The sequence below is a fragment of the Copadichromis virginalis genome, linkage group LG16 (genome assembly GCF_057382275.1).
Source record: "Copadichromis virginalis isolate Kocher_CV1m ecotype Utaka linkage group LG16, C_Virginalis_male_GT1.1, whole genome shotgun sequence".
Lineage (NCBI taxonomy): Eukaryota > Metazoa > Chordata > Actinopteri > Cichliformes > Cichlidae > Copadichromis > Copadichromis virginalis.
In genome coordinates, this window is record NC_140633.1 from 41,104,076 (window position 1) to 41,126,188 (window position 22,113).

Sequence of the window (22,113 nt, forward strand, 5' to 3'; positions counted from 1 at the left end):
CTCCAAACACCACGTGTGGTCCACACTATAGACAGTGTTAATGCTTAAAGATCAAGAGGTTAGCAGCAAAGGACATCCATGACATATATGAACATGTTAAGAAGTGCACACTTAGGTCACAGCAACATGAAACAAAACTAGAAGAACTTGGGATGTAATGACTTTCCATTTGAACATCAGAAAAACAAAGTGTTCATTACATTACCTTTTGGTTTTAAGGCCTCTGGCGTTTTCTTAGTGGGGACAGCTTTTGGTTCTTGGAGCTCAGGCTTAATTTGAGCCACTTCAGGCTTAGGTACCACTGGTTTCACGGGTTCCACTTCAGGCTTAGGCACCACTGGTTTCACGGGTTTCACTTCAGGTTCTGAATGAACCAGTTTTGGTGTTGCTGGTTTGGGTGGGTAAGGTTCAGGTTGGGTGAAGACTACTGGTTCTTCAAGGTTAACAGAGAAATATTACCATCATTTAACACAGGAACCACAGAGTTGTAAGAGCTTGGGGCAAAGAGGAGACACATAAAACCTGACAGCAAGAACTCAATGCTATTTACGCATTGTAAGAAAGCAAGAAAATACTTCACACAACAATTAAAGAGACAAAAAAAGCCTAAAAAATACTCATTAAATCTGAAAGATCTTGAGAGCATAATCGTGAATAGTTTGAATTTCATATTCATGCTAAAGTTGGTGAGTTTGTGCTACAAAAACCTGACTAAAGTTTTAAATATAGTGTATGTATCCAATATAATATATCATGAGATTTCCTGAAGTTTGTGTAAAAGTATGATGCTTTCTGGTAAAGATTTGTAATTCGCATCATTTACATAAACAGTTGAGAACGTGAGCCAATAAAGACCCACAAGCACATAAAATAAGACATTTTTAGTGACTCACTGCATCATGAACATTACCTTCTGGAGCTGGACGTTCCTCTCTCTGAGGTGGAGCACGGGCTTCAGGCTGTAGCTTCTTTGCTTCAGGTACTTTAAAACATCATCATTCATTTCAATTTCTCACCACATTAAACTGAACATCAAGGTTTCTTTCTTATTATTAATTTAGGAAAAAAATAAAGAATGGAAATAAAAAAGAAAAGATGTGACATACCAACAAGACAAACACCACACGAAGAAGAATATAAAGAACAGACATTTGTAGATACCTTTGACCAGAGGTGGAGGCGGAGCTTCAGGCTCAGAGGGTTTCTCCTCTGGCATCCTGTGAATCTCAGGAACTTGAAAGATCAAGAAAGGTCACATTAAAACTACTTCAGCAAAGCTCTACCGTCTACTCTGCCAGATCTACTGCATGGAAAGCTCCAGTGAAGGTTAATAAGAGCATGAAGGCAAGAACAGAATAACTGCAGAGAGATGAGACAAAAACATGACAAAAACAGGTAACATGCAGGATCATAGAAGTAACACCTGAGGAGAAGAACAGCTTCTGTAAGCAGCAGTTGGTGTTTGAAGCATTTAAGTGGAATTTAAGTGGGCAGACAAACATAACAGTCAGCTGATTGGCAGCGCCTCATTATATTTCAGCTCCGAGCTTTATGAACAGCCAGAACATTTGCAGTTATACCTTCAGGGAGTTCTCCTCTGCCCTTGACCTCAGTCCACTCAACAGTTTCTTCTGCAGGCTTTTTCTCTTCTGGTGAGGAAAAAAATGTAAACTCAGAAAAAGAACGACTGACACGTGAAAGCTGCTGCAGGTCGTCGAGTATCCAAAGCTGCTAAAAACACAACGAAACACGATAACAGGGGAAACAGGAAGACGGGTGTGGGCCGCACCGATGAGCAGTTCAGACAATAACACGTCCACAGCATGTTAACAGTCATTACACTTCATAAAGTGACCACGGAAAGATATTCGCCGTTAGACGTCAGATCAGTGAACAGTTTATGTTTGAGCAGACGACGATCAGGTCGTGAAACCTTTAAATATTTCAGATGAAACTCCACAATCCTGAAAATACTGTTAATTTATCAAAGTTCTGAATTTGAGGTGAGATAGTCCAATTTTAAGTTTAGCTTTACAAAAATCAGACTTACTGTTTATTTATTGAAAACCTCATTTTTATTTTTAAAATCTGAGCAGCGAAGTCTGAGAGGCAACCAAAACCATAATGAGAATATAATAAATCAGATTTTACAACAGGAATGTTGACATTTTTGTAATTCAGAAAACAACGTGATAAAAATCATAAGTATAGTCAGAAACTTGTAATTCTTTACTACAATAAAATAAAAGAACTGTACATCTTTAAACTGGCTGGATTTTAAATCTCGTCATATCAGGATTAATTTGAAAAGTGATTCTTAGACACTGACGTGACCGTCGTCTGCACAGCTCAGATAATGAAGCTGAATTATATTTGGGATATTATAACGGGTCGTGTACAGATGACGCTTAAAACAAGCACACAGTTACTCAGGATGAAGGTTAAAGGAGGAGGAAGAAGGTGATGAAGATGATGATGGTTATGATGATGATGGACTTGAGGGTGATGACGGTTAAAGAAAACGGTTTAATGCAGAAAGTTTCGTCACGCAAACTGTAGAGATTACGGCGGTTAGAGCTGATCTTGGGGAGTGGCGACTGCTGTACCTCTCACTTCTGTTCTCTCCTCAAAGTGATCAAACTCGGAGGAATCTTGTGGCAGAAAACAATCGTGTAAATGACAGAAACGAGCAGAGTCACTGAAATCCTGATCAGTTTGAACCAGACTCACCTCTGCACACGAGCATAGACGCTGCCTCTGACACACGAACGGCTGTGTCGGGGACATCTGAAGGTTCAGCCACAAACACTTTGATTACTATTATTATTACTATTATGATTGTTGTTTTTATGTTCTGACAGTAAAACTTAACACTTGTTCGGTATGACTGAAATCACAGTGACGTGTAAGATGATGCACTGAAACCCCACAGTCACAGTCACAGTGAAAGCCTTGTTGGCAGTGGTCGGCTGTACTGCGCAAACCAATGAGAGGTCAAGGAGCCTCGCAAATAGATGAGCCGTGATTCTTGTGAAAATGGTGTCGGTGAAATGACCAGTGCGACCTCGACCGTGTTGTAAAATCGTAAACCTGTGTCTGAGTTTGCAGGTGAAGACGTGTTCAGGTTTACTGTCGTTTATTTGCTGCACTTTTTAAGATACTCACCCTGAGGAACCCTCCCTAACTCAATTTCTGTGAAAGGACAAAGTACAGAAGCGTTATTGTAGCTGCTGACATCACGCTGCTGTCAGTAATGTGTAAAAACGTACACACCTTTGCCTGACAGGTAAAGCTCGGCTGTGCTTCGAGCTTCTCCCAGTGGCTCCAGGCGAGCAATCACCGAGTACACGCCTGGTGGGGAAACATCACGGAGTTCAGGCCAAACTGTCCCTCAGACACTTACAGAAGAGATCGCGGTAAAGGCCGGTCACACCAGAGAGCCCAGCTAATCCTCTCTAAACGTCAGCACTGCAGTAATGTCCAGGTGAAGTTAAATTTGTTTCACAGAGCTAATCAAGGACAAGTCATATATGCTACACCACTGCTGGTACACAAATATGGTCGCTGGCTAGTTTTGTTATTCGACGGTATCCTGTTCGGTTCATTCAAAAAATAAAAATAAAAACTGATTACTGAGTAAAGCTCAAGGTTTAAGAAGCTAAATGAAAGTGCACGTGCTGCTCTGAACTCTGGCAGCGACTCGGCTGTAACACGACGGCGGGTCGATGAGCAGCAGGGTTCAGAGGATCCACTAAACGATGCTGGCGTGACCGCACCTTTACTCGGATTTCACATCTTTGCATTGAGTCTGTGCAGCTGAGGCAGAACGCTGCCAGGTTAGCAGACATGTCTTCTTTTGGTCCGATTAGTTTTTCATGTACCAAAAATCATTTTACAGGGGATCTAGCCCCCTCCTAAAAATTCTCAATTATTTCTTACTTTATCATCAGTTTATCTTCTGTCCGCTTAAAAATAATTTCAGATCTTTTACGTTTTTACTGCCCCTCTCCCTAAAAGCATTCATATGATTGTTGGGTTTTTCTGTCTACTTTACGATATAAAGCGCCTTCAGGTCACTGTTGTTGTGTTTTGGTGCTGTATAAATAAAACTGATAAAATACCAAAAGGTGCTGGAAACAGTAAGAACTTTGTGTTTACTATGAATCTCTGGAACAGCAGAAAACGCCCCCTTCAAGCGCCCAGTAACATCTTTTTAGCTTAGAGATATTCAGCTGCTGTTTGTCGTGTGAGTTAGTAAAAGTTTCAGCTAAACCGGCTAAATGCATTCAATGACATGAATAGAATACTTTTATTTTTTAATACTTTTATTGTGCACCATTAAAACCAGATGTTAATCTATAAGATGATGCATACTACTCAAACAGCTAAACTTCGGTCTAGTTATTAGAAAAGTGTCTCCGGAGGAAACAGTAACTTGGCCGTGTAACAAACCTTCGTCCTCTGCAGTTACGTTGTGGATTGTCATAAAGTGCCGTCGGCTTTCAGTCCTGAAGTTATATTTTGGGCTTTCTTTAAGCTCCCACGAGTCTTTGTACCACGTGACGGTAGCGTTGTCGAAGGACAACTCGCACTCGAAGGTGGCAGAGTGGCGTTCGTTGACCTCGATGCTTCGGATGCTTTTAGTGAACTGAATTTGATCGACTAGAACCAGACAATAAGAGTGAGCCTCCGAAATATGCATTTTAAATGTGAAGATCTGATGTCACAGTTAAGTGTTAAGACTCCTCTTTGGACTAAAATCAGATTCAGTATAAAAGACACAGAAACAAACACACAATCAAAGGTAGAGGAGAACCTTCAGGTTCAAAGAGGTCAGTCTGAGTCGTGTTAGTTTGGACTCATCCTTCTTACCTGTCTTACGAGCAGCTCCTGATAATAAAATGGAAGAGCTGGACGTGAGGACGTGTTACAGACACACAGAGACAGACATCGGGACTCTTACCTGTGACCGTCAGTTTGGCGTTGGAGATGTGAGGACCGCACACCACGCGGTAGTTGCCCTGATCTTTGACCTGGCAGTTCTTGATTTTCAGATAATGGCGGTCCCCCACGCTGCTGATGTCGTACTTTTCGCTGTTGTCCAGTTTCTGGGTGCCTTTGTACCAGGTGAGCGTGATCTCTGGGTAGTTGATCTTAATCTGGCACTCAAAGGTGGCGCTCTGGTTCTCCGTGATGGTTTGGTCAGTGATGTCCTCCATCACAGAGACGGGCTGAGCAAGAAAAACCCGTTTCATCAACGTCTGAAGTTGTGTATTGTCAAATCATTGATTATCTGTATTATATACTGAAACACGATGTGTTTCTTTTTTAATGGCCTCATAATCAGATGGTGCTTTTACCTCCATGCTGACGCGTCCCTCTAGCTGCTCGATGAGTCGGGCCATGTCCTCTTCTTCGACTCGTGCCCCACGCTCGACCTCCTGCAGCAGGACACAGGCGAGTCTGTGAGAGTCGCTTCAGTGAACGTTTTCCATGTTTCCATGGTATTCATTCGTGCTTTTTTTTATTATTATTATTAATTTGTTTAACTTTGCATTATTCTGTTCTCGGCTCTTTGGTCAGCACTTGCTGTTTTAAAGCTTTACAGATAAAGTTGGCTTGGTAGCAAAAATATGGAGAGATCATGTTCGCCATGTCCAAATTTCTCTCTGGAAAGGAGAAGTGTATGTAAAATGCCTGTTTTTCTGCCTTATTTGTCTGCATCAACTATGTTCAGCTGCTCTCAACTCAAACTAAGAAGCCCCAAAGTATAAGCCCGTGTTTATAAGATTGAAAGCTGCAGTCAGCTGAGACTGAAGAAGTCACCTGTGACGAAACGTTTCTCCCACAAAATGCTACGTCCAGGTGAACACAATCAACTTTTGGAGAAGCCCAAAGTAGGTTTTAGTTTAAATATGGGACCAAATACTCACACTAAGAAGCTGCTGGTAGTGAGTCTTTGCAGACTAAAGTTGGTAAAATGTTATCTGCTCCACAGCTAAGCCAAAATGTTGGAGACCCCAGAAGTGTGTTACCAGTCCAGAGACTTGAGGGCCATTTGGCCCTTTATTTGGTGGAATTTAGAGGTAAAGTTTTTGTCTCCATCCTTCCTGCTCACAGATTGTAAAGCTGAACCGTGATATTAATTCTGCTGCTTTCTCGCACAGCTATGTGGGACGATATCCGGTCATCTGTGCTGACACTTTCTGTCTTACCGCTCTTCCAGTCTCCATCTCCTTCTCCTTCTTCAGGAACTCCACGGCCTGCAGGATGGCACGGTAGTCATGGATTCCATGTTCCCGCAGGATCCTCTCATAGTCTTTGGGGTCGTGACCTCTAAGCAGCTCTACAATGTTGACCTCTTCTTCTTTCTTGGGACTCTTCTGCTTGGAAGGAGTCCTGAAAATAGAAAATACACGATCAGATTTTTCTCTGCAGCAGATATCTCCCAGATGTTTGCTCTTCTGTTTCCTTTAGGCTTTGATAAAAGAGTCATTGCACAGAAAAGAATTTCACACTGCCACCATATCTTAATGCCTTACTTCTTGAGCCTCGTTCTTAAGTCTCCCACTTCTCCCATGTCCTCCTTTTTGGTCACCTCCATATCAGCGCCACTCTCAATTTCTCCATGTTTGTTGGTGGCAACACATCTGTAATGACCAGAATCAGACTTGGTCACTTCTCTGATCTGCAGTTTGGCATCCTGGCCCTTGTGCTCAATGGAGATTCGACCACCGGGGGTGATCTGTCTCCATTTGCCCTTCATCCACTTCACACTGGGGATTGGGTCACCTCCAATCTTGGCGATAAAGGTTGCAGTACCCTCTGCCAAAATCAGAAATACACAAAGTTAGTTCAAAATGGAAACCTCTAGAGATAATGAATGAAAGCAAAAAGAGCCTTGGCTCCTCGTGCTTACTCTCTGTGACAGAAACATTTTGGGGTTCCTCGATGAAGAACAGATTGTCGAGCCTTTTGACCGGGGCGGCTGCAGCCGGGGCAGCAGCCTCAGCGGGTGTGGCCTTGGCACCTTTATCTGAAAGGATTTGAAAGAGAGTTAAATGTTGTGAAACACATAACCAGCAGAAAGAAATAAACACTGCATTTCTCATAAAACTACTTTAAAAACAAAGTTTTGTAGTAATGTTGGTTTAGCGTCACTGCAGTAAACTTTTTCCACCGTGCAGTGGAGAGACAAGATGTGTTCATTACACAAAACTGGAACCACAGATTGATTACCTTTTACAGTGACTTTAGACTTGCAGAAGTCAGTGCCATTTGCATTGCTGGCCTTGCACAGGTAATCTCCAGCATCCGTCTTTGACACCTGGCTGATCTCCAGATTGGCCGTTCCACCAACAAATGAGATTTTGGTGTTTCCGCTGGACACGAGCTCTCTCCTGTCCTTCATCCACTGGATGGTTATTGGAGTAGAGCCGGTGACGTGGCACTGGAGGCTCAGCTTCTCCCCTTCACCCACAGTCACTGGTTCCAGAGGAACATCAAATTTGGGAGCCTGGCCAGTCTCTGGAGAAGTGGTGCAAGAACCGACAGGATGACTACAAATACTCACCTTTCAAACAGTGAACTGTTCAACTGAAGCTCATCCAAAATCTGGATGGATGCTAGCAAAACAAGTCACTGTATTTCATTCTGAAAACAGTCATAATTTTACCCAAATATAGTAAAATATTACCCAAACATTACTTTAATACAATGAAAGTGTCAGGTTTTAATCTTTAGTGCCATAAGAACATCCTGTAGAGTCACATCAGCTTTAGCTGCATGGATGAAAAGGATCAAACCCTAAATGACAGAGTCCTACCTGTTACTGTGAGAGAAACGTTACAAGAAGCTTTGCCAGCTTCATTGGAGGCCTCGCAGGTGTAAACACCACCGTCAGAGCCCGTGGAGCCTCTGACACACAGCACGGCCATGTTGTTTTTGAAGCTGATATCATATTTGTCCGAGGCGCGGATCTCACTGTTGTCCTTGTACCAGGAGACGGTCAGAGGTTGAGAGCCGGACACGCGGCCCTCGATCTTTACGGTCTTACCCACTGAATCCACCATGGACTCCGAAGGCTTCCTGGTGAAGTTTGGAGGAACTTTGCGCTCTGTTAGTGGGGAAGAAAATAAGAACGAAAATCATGCCATGCAGTGGCATTGGACGTTTGAGATTCCAATTTAAGAGTTCAGGCCACTGGGCCTTTACCACAGCTTCAGGAAAACAGTCTGGCACAGCACACGAGACAACATACAAACAACACAAAAGCAAAGAAATACTAAACATCAGAGATTCTGACCAAAAATCTCCTGTCTATGAAAAAGACCATTATCTGACCACTACAGCGTTGGTTTCAGGCATCTCTCAAAGCTTAGTAAATCCTTATTTCAAGACCTACAAAATGCAGAGCCAGCCACTGAAAACACCCTAAAATATCATCCTGGTTATTCCTGGCAAGCACAAGATCACAGGACGTCAAATTTATTTCCATAGCACTTTTAAAACAACAGCTGGTCACCAAAGTGCTGAACATCTAAAAGAAAAGTCAAATGGCATAAAAAGATGACGAAAGACAACAGAATTTAAGAAAGTAAATATAAATCGAGAAGATCTGAGTAAGAAATAGCACAAAAGTAATCAGAACTTATTCTGGTTTAAAAGAGAATAAGAGGGTTTTCAGGTGGGTTTTGAGAGTGTCTAATGTCCCACAGTTTAGGTGAAGCCACAGCCAAGGGCCAATCTCTGTGCTGCAATCTGAACCTCGGGAAATGTAGGTGCATTTGGTCCGCAGACCACAGGAAACAGCTACGTTCAACAGCATCAGTAATTAGAAGGATATCTGGGAATCAGACAAAGGAAACGTGTCGGTTCGTGCACCACCTTTTCTGACATGACTGGCATCTATGAATTATTCACTTACTCATGTTACATAAACATGGGAATTGTCCTCTGAGTGTTTCAAGTATATCTTCAGTCTCAACATCATGCCAGGCAAGCTGGTTCTGAGAAACAATGGTTTGGTTCACGCTTCCCCTGTTATGCTGCCATCTAATAATAATAGGTGATGGAGGTTATGAAATATTGGAGATAAACTAAGATCAGTTTTTAGACCTCGATGACTAAATACTGTGTTCCTAAACAACAGCGGGTCCCGGCTGCTCTTTTGCAGTACTTGTCTGAAAGGTGTATGTCTGTGAAGGTTCTCAGGCATCCAGGTCATCGTAGTCAAAGGAGCTTGGAAAGAAAAGCGTCTGGACTTCTTTAAGTTACTTGAAGACGTTTCACCTCTCATCCGAGAAGCTTCTTCAGTTCTAAGGTCAAATGGTGGAGAGTCCCAGATATAAACCTAGTGGGAGTTTCCCCCCACAGAGGGACAAAAGGACCCCCTGATGATCCTCTAATCGCCTGAGCCAAGGTGGTTTGAAAGAGGAGTGAAAGAAGCATCTATGTCCACTGTGAGCGACCATCTTTGAACAGAGGCGGGGCTTACGACACCAACTCTCTGCCATCTATAATCCAGTTTTGAGATCCCTCCCCAGACGCCTTAACGCCCACTCACATCCTGGGCCATCTGACCTCAGGAATTCGCATGATAAGGTGGGGCCAGGTTTCACAATGAGCTCACCTGAAACTCTGGCTGATTGGGACCCACGCCCAGTTTCCCACCTTGGCTCAGGCGATTAGAGGATCATCAGGGGGTCCTTTTGTCCCTCTGTGGGGGGTTACTCCCACTAGGTTTATATCTGGGACTCTCCACCATTTGACCTTAGAACTGAAGAAGCTTCTCGGATGAGAGGTGAAACGTCTTCAAGCAACTTAAAGAAGTCCAGACGCTTTTCTTTGCAAGCTCCTTTGACTGTCTGAAAGGTGGGAAACCTCTAAATATGAACCTGGATTAAAGCTTGCTGCTGACTTTTAAGATTCCTTGTAACTCAACAAAACAGCTCGAAAAATGTCTTTAAAATATTGACAGTCACACCAGGCTTCATTCATTCTTCATTAATGTAGAAAAATGAAGTAGTGAACGTGAGCATCACCTTTCACAGTCACGCTACAGCTGGTGGAGGCTGAACCAACCCGGTTCTCGGCCTTGCAGATATATTCACCGTGATCAGACTTGGTAGATTTGAACAGTTGCAAAGTGGCAACGCCATCTGCAAAGTCCATTGAGCAACTGTTGGACTTGCGCAGCTTTCCATCCTCTTTAAACCAGGCGACAGAGATCACAGGAGTTCCTGCAATCCTGCACTCTAAGGTCACCGCCTCACCCATAGTTACCTCCACTGGCTCCAGCTTGTCAACAAAGTATGGTGGTTCTAAAGTGAGACATCAGGGTGGTTTAGTTTAAGTACAGATGTGTAAACATACAAATGAAAAATGTGTTTAAAAAAATGGCCAAATTAATGAATGTATGGTCATAAGTCACCATAAGAAAAACAGAGGGATCCACATTTACATGCACAACCAATCATTTTACCTAGGATTGTAACTTGTGCTTCACATTTGTCACTTCCAGCTCCATTGTCTATCTCACAATAGTATCTACCAGCTGCCTCCATCCTTTCAGAGTTCAGAACCTCCAGGATGCAAGAGGTGTCTGTGGTGATCATATTGTGCAGATAAGAGGCTTGGATGAGTTTACCATCCTTTTCCCAGGTTACATTTACAGTTGGGGTTCCAGCATATGCGACCTCGAGCCTCAGAGGCTTGTTCTTTTCAATGGAAATGTCCCTCAGCCTCTTCACAAAGTGGACTGGCTCTGAGAGGGGTAAGTCCACCGTCAGTTAAATAAAAATCAGTGCATGAATTGTAAGACGGGCATATATAATGCTAACAAACCTTTTACAAACAGAAAAACTGAGCAGCTCTCCTTTCCTGCATCATTAACGATCTGGCAGGTGTACTCTCCTGCATGAGACTTTTCAACCTTATGAAGCACCAGCGTGGCGACGTCGTCCTTCAGGGAGATCTCGCAGCCTCTCCCGTGCTGCATTTCCTTGGCTCCCCTGAACCATTTGACCTTTATGGGAATGCTGCCTTTCACTTTAGCCAAGAAAGACACACTTTGGCCAGGCAACGTTTCTCGAGCCTCGGGCGTTTCAGAAAAAGATGGTGGTTCTGATTTCCAATAAAAAGATTCAAATAAAAAAGATTTGTTGTAACCAAACTTCTGATCCTGGCTGAGGAAACCATGTTTAAAATATTCTAGTCTCTGGATTACTGACCTGTCACATTCATTGAAGCACTTGTCTCACTGGCTCCTGCAGCGTTCACAGCTTTACATGTGTATTTGCCAGAATCTGACGTCTTAATCACTGGAATTCTCAGCGTGCGCACATTATCCATGCTGCTAATGTCATAGTTTGGCCCACTGTTTATCTCTTGGCCATTATGGAACCAGGAAGTTGTTAAAGGAGTAGAACCGGTAATCTTACACTCCATCTCACCAGGCTTACCCACAACAAGGTGGGTATCTCTCAGCTTCTTTATGAAACTCGGTGGAATCAACTTATCTATTGTAAAGAAACAATAACATGGAGAGCTGATTGCTTATAAAAAGAAGAAGACAAGAAGAAGACAAGCTCACAAATCGGCAGCGAACACAAAAAACACAAACCTGAGACTGTGAGCTTAATTTTGCAAGAGGATGTTCCAACGTGGTTCGTAACCTGTAGTGTGTATTCTCCGGCATCTGCTTTGTCAGCAGACAGAATCTTCAGGGTGGCAAGCTGCTTTTTGAAGCTCAGATGATACTTTGCATTAGCTGAGAGCTCTTTGTTGCCCTTGAACCATGTAGTTTTCAGTTCTGGTGAGCCACATACTGTTACCTCAAGAGATACAGTTTCTCCTGACTTCACATTCAACAGCTCCGGGCTTTCCACGATAGCAGCAGGTTCTAAAGATTATGCAAGAATGCATTAGGCTAAAGAAATCCTGGTAATTAATTGCAATGGTAATGCAATTAACTTTGGAGTTCTACAAACCTAGAACCGTCACTTGAGAGACCGACTCGACCGCTCCACAGTCGTTCCTCAGCTGGCAGGTGTATTTACCAGCTGTGGTTGAGTCAGCCTGGGGCACTACGAGAGCAACCACATTGTTTTCAAAGGTGATCCTCCTGTTGTCATCTTCTCTGAGAATATGATCTTTGTCCTGAACCCAAGACACAGTCAGTGGCTCCGAGCCGTGCACGGTAGCTGTCAGCGTCAGCTGCTGACCGAGTCTCACTGACCGATCGACCAGTTTCTCCACAAACACTGGTGGTTCTGAACAGTGATGGAAAGATCACAGATGAGGAGAGGTGATCGCACGTGGCCAAGCTTTGAGGAAATGACCACTAATATCACACTAACCTTTCAGAGTAATGACAGTCTGGCACGATTTACTTCCTACATTGTTCGACGCCCTGCACTCATAAAGCCCAGCGTCATCTTGCTCCAGCTTTATAATATGAAGTGTAGCAAAGCTGCCCACATTGACCATCTTGCATTTTCTATCCTCCTTTAGTGGCCTGTTGTCTTTGTACCAGTTAACCTGGAAGGGTGGGGTGCCAGACATCTCACAATGCAGACTAGCATCTTTGCCTTTTATGCCCTCCACAGGGCTTGGAGTTTTAACAAAGGAGGGGGACTCTAGAAAATACAATGAGATATATTAACAGATGAAGCATTCATGAAGACGTAACACGAAGCAAGCAGTTCATCCGGACAGTTTCAACCAATAGAAATACTGTGGAGGGTTAAACAGAAAAAGAAAAGCTCATGATGAGAGTCCTAATATTCATGATAGGAGAGTAGGTTACATCGTGTTCCCCAACATACTGGAAGACAAATTTGATTTTGAAGAAAAAAGACATGATTGCAGAAAGAAACAGCGAATCCAAGCTTCCAACACAGGGAATTATCCTTTTCCTCATGCAACATATGTTCAGAGGAGGCAAAATCCACAAGCCAAGTCTCCACTCAAAAGCTGACCTTGAACTGTGAGAACGCTGCTGCAGCTTGCACTGCCAGCATCATTATGAGCCTCACAAGAGTAAACTCCGTTATCGTCAAATGTTGCATTGGAGATCTGGAGGTATGCAGTTGAGTCAACACACATTGTTTTATAGTTGCCTCCATCAGTTATCTGTTGGTCATTTTTGTACCAGCATATTCTCAGAGACTGTACACTGGTGACCTTGCATTCAAAGCAGTGTCCCTCGTACTGTTTCACAGACGTAGTGGGAGGCAGTTTCAGGACAAACTGAGGTGGTTCTGCAAAGTAAGAAAAATATCAAGTTACTATCCTCAGCATAAAGTAGCACTTGAGCAGTAATGGGACGGATGGAGGATGCAGACACATGACTGGCTGCTGTGGCAGGGGACTCTGAAAATAACACAGATATTTCTGGAAGGCAATAAAGCAAAGAAAAGACACATGAAGACAGGGAAGAGCTGTGAAAAATGGAGAAAAAAGATGGAGTTAAATGCACGGCGATGATGGTGGACAAAAAAAGAATAGTCCAACCTTTCACCAGTAACTGTGCCGCACTTTTCGCCGTGCCTGCTTCGTTGCTAACTTGGCAGGAATAAATCCCAGACTGCAGAGTGCCCACTGAGCAGAGCTCTACAGAGGAGGAATATTTCTCCAGTCTAACTCTGCACGATGGCCCAGTGATGAGTTCGATGCCATCCTTGAACCATTTCACCATAAACGGAGACGTCCCTTCAAAGACACTTTTGAAGAATACGTCAGACTTGGGAATAACAGCCTGAGACTCAAGCTCATCTATGAATCTTGGCGGCACTAAAACCAACAGAGAAGAATGATGATGATATGTGACTAAGAGCCCGTGAGCTGATAAACCCATAAACTTTGAATGCTAACCTTTAGCTGTGAGGACTCCACTGCACACACAGCTGCCTGCTTTGTTGGTAACTTTGCAGGAGTACTCTCCTGTGTCAACACTCCCAGTAAGTTTTAACTCCAGCAAGACTCTATTTTCAGTGTGTACAAGTTTGTACTTGGAGCTCTCTGTAATCTTTTGTTTCCCTTTGCTCCATTCAACAGTCAGAGGAAGCGAACCGGTTACTCTGCACTCCATGGTCACCACTGAACCCATGATTCCTTGAATGTTTGTTAATTTCTTAATGAATGTGGGAGGAATCAACTCTTCTGTTTAAAATGATAGCAGAAGATAATTAATGTCAGAGAAAACCTTCAAATATCCGTGTCTTCTATTTGTACTGTGGTAAATACACATGTAAAGCTGTAAACCAAGAGTGAAAGGTGTCTACCAACCCAAAACAACCAGCTTCACTTTACATCTGCAAGTCCCAACTGCATTTTGGGCTTCAAACATGTACTCTCCACCGTCTTCCAGCTGAGAGGACATTATGTTAAGTCTACTGAGGTTGCCCCCATAGCAGAGATTATGCTTTCTGCTCGAATGGAGCTCGTTGCCATCTTTGATCCATCTCACACTTATATGAGGAGTTCCAGCTACCCTGCATTCAAAGCTAACTGGATCTCCACAAGTCACTTTAACAACCTCCGGTTTCTCTTCAATCGTTGGTGGTTCTAAGATGCCAAAAAGAGAAGAAGTAAATGTACTTCTTGGTGTAGTTGGAAATCAGCCTAATATTAGATAAACTGCTTGAAGTAAATGTACCTTGCACAGTCAGTGTTGCTGAACACACATCTTGCCCAGCCTCATTTACAACATGGCAGGTATATTTCCCCCTGTGAATAGCCTCACAAGCAAGAACCCTGAGAGTGGCCTCTTTGTTCTGGAAAATTTGCTTGATCTTCGGATCATCTTGGATCCAGTTTTCATCTTTTTTCCATAGCACAGAGAGTGGCAGGGGGCCTTCCACAGAGCAACGAAACACTGCAGCATCTCCCACAACAGCGGAGACACTCTTTATCTTCTCAATAAACTTTGGAGGCACTAACAGGGAGAAGACACTGTTGTAATACCAGAGCATATATAACACATTGAGTGTGGAGTCATCGATAAAACCAACCTTTCAGAGACAACACCACCGAGCCAGAGCAGCTCCCAACCTCATTGGCTACCACGCACTGGTAGGTGCCCACATCATCCACGTCGCAGTCCTGGATTTTTAAGCCCACATTTTCACTATCAACAACAATGTACTTTTGGCTGGATAAAATTGCCTTTTTATCTTTAGACCACGTGACACTGAACGGAGCACTTCCTGCAACTTTGCTAGCAAACGCTGCCGTGGAACCTTTAACGACTTCCAGAGATGATAGCTCTTCAACAAATGACGGAGGCTCTGAAAATAACAAAGCAAAGCGCTCTAAAGAAACCTTTGGATCAATTAAAAATAATAACATACAGAACTTAGCATTCAACTTGATCTTAATTTTCACATAAACAGAGAAAAGAAAACCAACCTTTCACTACAAGCTCAAAAATGCAACTCTCTGTGCCTGCTTCGTTGGAGGCCTCACAGAAGTATTTCCCGCTGTCTTGTTGACTAACTACACAAACCTCTAAAACGGCAACAGAGGTAAAAAATGATATCTTGTATTTGAGGCTTTGGCGAATCTGAACTCCATCTTTGAACCATTTCATGGAGATCTCTGGGGTACCAGCAACCTTACACTCAAACACCTTGCTGCCTCCGACACTCACTAATGACACCGCTTCAGGTTTTTCAGTGAAAAATGGGGGCTCTGAAATAAATACATGAAGAAGCGACTTAAAGACGGTCATCATTTTCAAAGTGAAGAAAAAGGATGAAGCTCCAATATTAACCTTTTACAAAGAGCGCTGCCTTGCATGAAGCGGAGCCCACAGCGTTCTGAACTTCACAGACATACTCTCCAGAGTCAGAGGTTTTGGCAGAGAAGAGCTCTAGGGAGCTTGAAGTGTTGTCTTTGATTACAGAGCACTTGGCACTCGGAAGGATTTCTTTTTTGTTTTTAAACCATTTGATGGCGAGCGGAGGTGTGCCAGAGACACGAAGAGTAAACCTAACCTTTGATCCAGGCAACGCATTCTTGGAGTCCGGTTTTTCAAGAATGCGTGGTGCTTCTGTTGGTGGAAAAACCCCAAAATGCTGTCATACAACACAAGTCTGTAAAAAACTGAAAAAATACTGATGATGCATGAGATCAAACCTTTAACACACAAACTCCCGGAGCACTGGGCAGATCCTGCCTCGTTTTCAGCCACACAAGTGTAGCTCCCACTGTCTCTACTGTCGAGACAGCCGATTTCCAGGAAAGCAACATTTTCGAAAAACGTGCATTTATATTTTTGACAAGTCTGGATCTCTGTTTCATCTTTGTACCACTGTATCGTCATCGGCAGAGAACCAGACACGAGGCACTCTAGATGAGCACACGATCCTTTTATACCTTCAGTCTCTGTCAGCTTCCTTGTGAAGGACGGTTTAATAATCTGATCTATTACATACAAGTTGAAAAAAACATTGTCAGGGTGACTGTAGAAAGAACTGCAAACAGATTCAACAAAGCTTTGGGCAAACCGACCTAAGACTGTGACTGATGCGTCACAGGAACTGTGCCCAGCAACATTTGAAACTTCGACAGTGTAGTCACCGCCGTCGCTCTTCTCTGTTTTTATCATCTTGAGCACAGAGCTCGTGTCTGTGCTCTGTATTCTGTATCTCTGTCCTGACGGCAGCTCCTTTCCCGCCTTAAGCCACCTGACCTTCAGCGGTTTAGTGCCTGAAAACCTGCATTCAAGTCTGGCTGGGTCGCCATGGGTTACACTGATGGACTTTGGGTGCTCTGAAATACTTGCTGGCTCTGCGATAACAAAATGATTCAAAGGTAACTTAGTTTTGATCACTGCGCTGCATGCGACAGATGAAGCGGCGAGCTCGACACAAAGGCAAAAGCGGACGATTGAGACCCACGAACATCGTACAAACCTGTCACTATGAGCACCGCGGCACATCTCTGGGTCCCGGCTTTATTCTGCGCCTGACAGACATATTTCCCGCCATGTGACAACTGAGCATTTTTCAAATTCAACATGGCACTTTTGGTTTCACAGGACATCTTAAAATGCTCGTCTTCCGTAAGCTCACAATCGTCCTTGATCCAGGACAAAGTCATGGGAAGTGACCCAGACAACATACACTTCATGGAGATTTCAGAGCCCACAATACAGGACATATCCTTTAGTCTTTGAACAAATGATGGTGGTTCTAGTGAGAAAACACATATGTTGTCATCATTCACAGGCAGTCTAAATGAAACTGAAATCCTAAACCTTTGCAATGAAAGTGGACGCATGCAGCGAGGCAAACTCTCCCGCCACAAACCTTTTAGAGAAATCTGGCAAGAGCAAGATGTCTCCCCAACATCGTTTGAAACAGTGCACTTGTACGTTCCTTCGTCTCCGGCCTCACAGTGTGAGATCTGAAGAGTGATTGTATCATTTTCCACGCTGATTTTATGTCTTTTGTCATTTCTGATCAGCTTATCGTTGAGGAAGCAGCTTATTTCAAATGGAGGGGAACCTGAAACGATTGCTTCCAAGATAATCTCAGACTCCGTAACAAGCTCAGCTGATTCAAAAGGCCTCACAAACAATGGAGGCTCTACAAAACAGAGAATAAAATTACATTTACAGGCATGAAGAAATAATTCTAGTCTGATGTGGGAAGTCTGGTCCACAGAGTTCATTTAGCCTTTAAACTCTAGTTTCTAGGTTTTCTGAGTAACAGTGAACCTGTAGCAGACAGTGGTTTTTAAATGACTGGTAATCCTTGGGTTACAGGTAATGTGTCATGGGTTTATTTCTTTAGACCATCTGCTGAGGCAAAGGGCCAACGCACCCTCATAAAACATGGACATTTCAGAGCATTTGAATAACCTGCTTGGCTCTTTATTTTTGATTTATAGGGTTAGCATGGCACGGCATATTCAAAACACAAGTTCACACTGTCAGTTAATGCAGTCTGTCCATTAAACATCTGTACGAAAAGGTCAGCTGTTAATAACATGGCTGACAACCAGTTACACCAACAGTCAGGCCAGAAACCCCTCCTAGCTTCTTACAAATATACTGTTTCTGGGAGTCTCTGCTTTGATGGAGAGTAACTAAACCCTGCACTGACGTCCATATAATGCATGCAGCACCGAACATGTGAGAAACCCATGTGGACCAGACTTTAGATGGAAACAAATGTAAAGTTTGAGGACAGCAACAAGAGTAAAATCAATTAGCAAGTTTCACAAACTAAACCTAGATGAAGACCTGCGTCTTGAACCAGGTTTAATCTTGGTGTTGGAAACGGAGTCTTTGACCGGTGAAGAGTGAACCAACCTTTCACTGTTACTGAGCTGCTGCACTGCTCCCTGCCGGCCTCGCTGGATGCCACACAGACATAATCTGCACTATCCTCTACAGAGCAACTCTCAACCTCCAGAGTGGCCAACGAGCCGTCGAAGGTCATGTTGTGTCTGCGGTCTGAAACCATTTCTGAGCCATTTTTAAACCATGTGACAGTAATAACAGGAGTGCCCTGCACTTTGCAGGACAACTCCAGAGGTTGTCCTGTTTTCAGCAGCTTTGAAGGTTCAAGCTTCATCGTAAATGTTGGGGCTTCTGTAAATCAAGAGTAACAATTATAGATGCGATAAAGAGGTTAATTAAAGGAAAACAGCTTTTTAACACTTTTTAAAGAAAGAACGAAAGCAGCAGCTTTTCTGCACCTTTTATGAAGAGCGCTGCAGTACAGTCAACCTTCCCAGTGTCGTTGGATACTTGGCATGTGTATTTGGCAGAGTCACTGGGTTTCACAGAATGAAGTTCCAGGGAGCTGGAAGAGGAGTCTTTCTTTATGAAATACTTTCCTCCAGTGAAAATCTCTTTCTCCTCTCTGAACCATTTAACGGTAAGTGGAGCCGATCCCGTAAAGTCAGACTTTAAGACAACGTGTGATCCCGGGGATGCATCAAGAGATTCAGGTTTCGAGGTAAAGGCTGGAGGTTCTGGAGGCATTTGGGAAGAAATACAGCAGATCAGTTCACACCCTGTCACTAAGCCTGTGCTGATCTCTAATGGCTACTGCTTAACTTGAGGTAATGCAGCTTCTCTGACCTTTGATGGAAAGAGTACCACTGGTTTCTTTTTCTCCAGCATCATTAGAAGCTTTGCATGTATAAACTCCACCATCGCTCTGATCCAGGCCAGTTATTGTCATAGAGGCTGTACTCTCACTGAAATCAAGCTTATATTTTGCATCACTGTGGATTTCTTTATTGTCTTTGTACCAAGACAGAGCCATCGGCTGAGATCCAGCAAGCCTGCAATCCAACGTGATATTACTGCCAATGCTCCCATTCACTTTCTTTAGAGTTTTGGTGAAGGACGGGGGAACTGCACGATCTGTGTAGGGAAGTATATCAAACATATTACAAGCTCCACTTGTGCTGATCGGACAAATTGATATTAATGATGTTTTATTGACTAAAACCGACCTATAACTGTAACCGAGCACGTGCACTCGTCTTTTCCAACTTTATTGGACACTTCCATCTTGTACTCGGAAGTGTCACCTTTATCTGCTGCGAGAATCTTTAAAATGGCAGTGTTCTCCTTAACTGCTATTTTATATTTACGACCACCGATCATCTCCTTGCCGTCTTTGAACCATTTCACTTTGAGTTCAGGGCTTCCAGAGACGGTGCACTCCAGCGTGGCAGAGTCGCCTGCAGTCACGCTGATGGAGGCTGCTTTCTCTAAAATCCGAGCAGGTTCTAAAACACATTGAATTTTACACTTAACAAACAGTTAGATCTGAACTCTGAAGACATTTGTAATGGGAATGTTTTCTAACCTTGAATAGTTAAGATAGCTTCACATTTTTGCTGTCCTGCCTCATTTTCAGCGAGACAAGTATACTTCCCACCATGCTTCAGCTCAACAGATGAGAAGGAAACACTAGCGATGTTGTTCACAAAGGACATTTTGATGTTGGGATCATCATCTCTGAGGAGCTCAGAGTCTTTCATCCATTTAATGGTGATGGGAACTGAACCTTTCAGGGTTCCCTGTAATTTCACTGTATTTCCCAAAACTGCTGTAGCGCTCTCAATCCTCTTTGAGAACACAGGTGGCTCTGAAACAACACGATTGGTATCATAATGTCAACACCTGCCAGACTGTGGGACGCTGTAATGAAAGTCCTTTTTTACACCACTAACCTTTTTGTTTAAGTACTGACTTTGAGGTTGCTGACCCAACCTCGTTGGATACGACACATTCGTATTCACCAGTATCAGCGCTCTCAAAGGACTGGATCTCCAGAGAGGCCAGCGATCCCTGTGACACTATGCTGTACTTCTTATCTGAGGACAGGCGTTTCTTATTCTTTTTCCAAGACACTTCGAGCGGTGCAGAGCCTGCAATCTCACACTCCAGCACAGCTACCGACCCTCTGACTGCCTCGGTGGACAGTAACTCCTTTCTGAATGACGGAGGTTCTAAAGGGAACATACAGTTCGGTTATATGTGTTTTTGCACAGACTTGGGCCTTTTGTTGCCAAAAACTCGACACACCTTTCACTGTTACTTTAATGCTGCAGCTTTCACACCCGCACTCGTTGAGAACCTCACAGGTGTAGTTTCCACTGTCAGTCAACAGGACATCGTGTATCTCGAGAGTGGCGACACCGTCCTTCAGACTGACAGCGTGTCTGCCACCAGTGGACAGCTCACTGTTATTCAAGAACCAGGTGCTGTGGAGTTCGGGAGATCCTTTGACGGTGCACTGCAGGCGAGCGGTGCTGCCCTGCTTCCAAATTGTTGTGGCTTCCAGCCGCTTTACAAAGACGGGTGGCTCTGCAGAGGTGTGTGGTTAACAAAAAGCTATTGTGAAGTCAAAGACTGCATTTAAAAACAGCAACCACGCAATGAAAGAGGAGAGATTTAAGTCGCTGTCTATCATCTAAAATGGACACCAGAGAATTGAACTGTGTTAACTTCCAGGACTGCAGATTTGCAAAAGTTACAAATGCTGCAGTTTCCCTGAAACTTAACTAGATAGCTCTTACCTTGTACCTTCACCGTGGTGGAGCAAGACGCACTGCCGGCTTCGTTTGCCACTGTACACACATAATTTCCACAATCTTTCAGTGTGGTCTTTAGGATATCAAGAGTAACTGTCTTATCCTCAAACAACAGTTTATAGTCGGGAGACTGGTGGACTTTTCTGCCATCTCTGGTCCAGCTGACAGTTACTCCAGTGTCCTCATCCACCTGACACTCAAGGTGCAGAGCAGCTCCGACCACAGCGGCGACTGAAGCCAGGGGCCTTACAAAGTTGGGTTTATCGATAACACACAGCTCCGTGTGGCACTCAGCTGTCCCAGCTTTGTTAGATACCTTGCACACATAAAGCCCGCTGTCAGCTGCCTCAACACTGGGTATCTCAAGAGTGTGCTTATTCTTTTCACAAGAGCTCTGGTAGTGTGCGGGCACTTTGGGTAAGGCCTGGTTGTCTTTAAGCCAGACAACATTCAGAGGAGCAGTTCCTGCTATTACACACTGCATTACAGCCCTCTTTCCAACATACACAGTCTGAGGGTCAGGCTTACTTATAAAGACAGGAGGAAATTGTTCTACAGGGATTAAGAAGAAGAGAAACAAATCAGTGTTAATAAGTTTTACCTTAACCGAAATCAAACCAACAGGGCAAGAAACAATTGCACAAACAAAACGCCAGCACAAAGACGAAAACGCGCCATTCATCCCCTCGGAGGGGAATGAAAACAACATGAGTTCCAAACTCAACCAGCCAAGAAGAAGGAAAAATGCACTGCTCTTACCTGTGACACCGAGGGAGGCGGAGCATTCATCACTGCCGTGCTGATTGGACGCCTTGCAGGTGTATTCGCCACTGTCATCCTTGGTTGTCCTCAGAAGCTCCAGGGAGGAAGCGCTGAAGCGACTGATAATCCTGCACTTTTCACCCTCTTTGATGGGGTGTCCATCTTTGAACCACTTGAAGCTCACGTTTGGAGCGTCCTCAGTTTCACATTCAAACTTGGCAGAGCTGCCGATGTTTATCTCCACTGGGACGATTCTGTTCCTGAACACAGGCTTCACTGTGT

The 22,113-nt window shown here is 43.8% G+C and overlaps 2 protein-coding genes across 20 annotated transcripts in view; both read right to left on the minus strand.

The window, feature by feature from the left end:
• The window catches only part of LOC146691423 (titin-like), a 175,371-nt gene that overhangs the window by 118,823 nt on the left and 34,435 nt on the right, over positions 1-22,113 (minus strand). For 7 of the 19 annotated variants that reach the window (XM_085434853.1, XM_085434852.1, XM_085434851.1 and 4 more), the window contains exons 35-55: positions 21,829-22,107; positions 21,055-21,621; positions 20,561-20,842; positions 20,206-20,484; positions 19,839-20,120; positions 19,480-19,758; positions 19,100-19,387; positions 18,712-18,990; positions 18,323-18,604; positions 17,316-17,594; positions 16,920-17,198; positions 7,826-8,116; positions 7,240-7,527; positions 6,920-7,036; positions 6,543-6,825; positions 6,216-6,399; positions 5,361-5,441; positions 4,964-5,231; positions 1,581-1,649; positions 1,162-1,233; positions 911-982 (exon numbers count right to left, since the gene is read on the minus strand). In XM_085434853.1, the coding sequence (XP_085290979.1) occupies positions 911-982; positions 1,162-1,233; positions 1,581-1,649; positions 4,964-5,231; positions 5,361-5,441; positions 6,216-6,399; positions 6,543-6,825; positions 6,920-7,036; positions 7,240-7,527; positions 7,826-8,116; positions 16,920-17,198; positions 17,316-17,594; positions 18,323-18,604; positions 18,712-18,990; positions 19,100-19,387; positions 19,480-19,758; positions 19,839-20,120; positions 20,206-20,484; positions 20,561-20,842; positions 21,055-21,621; positions 21,829-22,107 (5,100 nt within the window). Of the gene's footprint in view, positions 1-205; positions 434-910; positions 983-1,161; positions 1,234-1,580; positions 1,650-4,963; positions 5,232-5,360; positions 5,442-6,215; positions 6,400-6,542; positions 6,826-6,919; positions 7,037-7,239; positions 7,528-7,825; positions 8,117-10,043; positions 10,323-10,483; positions 10,766-10,845; positions 11,125-11,231; positions 11,520-11,623; positions 11,903-11,990; positions 12,273-12,359; positions 12,639-12,980; positions 13,263-13,515; positions 13,795-13,875; positions 14,164-14,289; positions 14,569-14,659; positions 14,939-15,014; positions 15,291-15,411; positions 15,694-15,775; positions 16,055-16,140; positions 16,795-16,919; positions 17,199-17,315; positions 17,595-18,322; positions 18,605-18,711; positions 18,991-19,099; positions 19,388-19,479; positions 19,759-19,838; positions 20,121-20,205; positions 20,485-20,560; positions 20,843-21,054; positions 21,622-21,828; positions 22,108-22,113 lie in introns of all 19 variants that reach the window. The other 12 variants (XM_085434849.1, XM_085434842.1, XM_085434847.1 and 9 more) reach the window with 6 other exon arrangements.
• LOC146691424 (telokin-like) lies at positions 1,656-4,957 on the minus strand. Its single transcript, XM_085434863.1, has 5 exons — positions 4,453-4,957; positions 3,274-3,351; positions 3,166-3,192; positions 2,731-2,787; positions 1,656-2,651 (listed from the first exon to the last, which is right to left on the minus strand). The coding sequence occupies exons 1-5, from the start codon at positions 4,700-4,702 to the stop codon at positions 2,572-2,574; spliced, it is 492 nt and encodes a 163-aa protein (XP_085290989.1). The 5' UTR covers positions 4,703-4,957; the 3' UTR covers positions 1,656-2,571.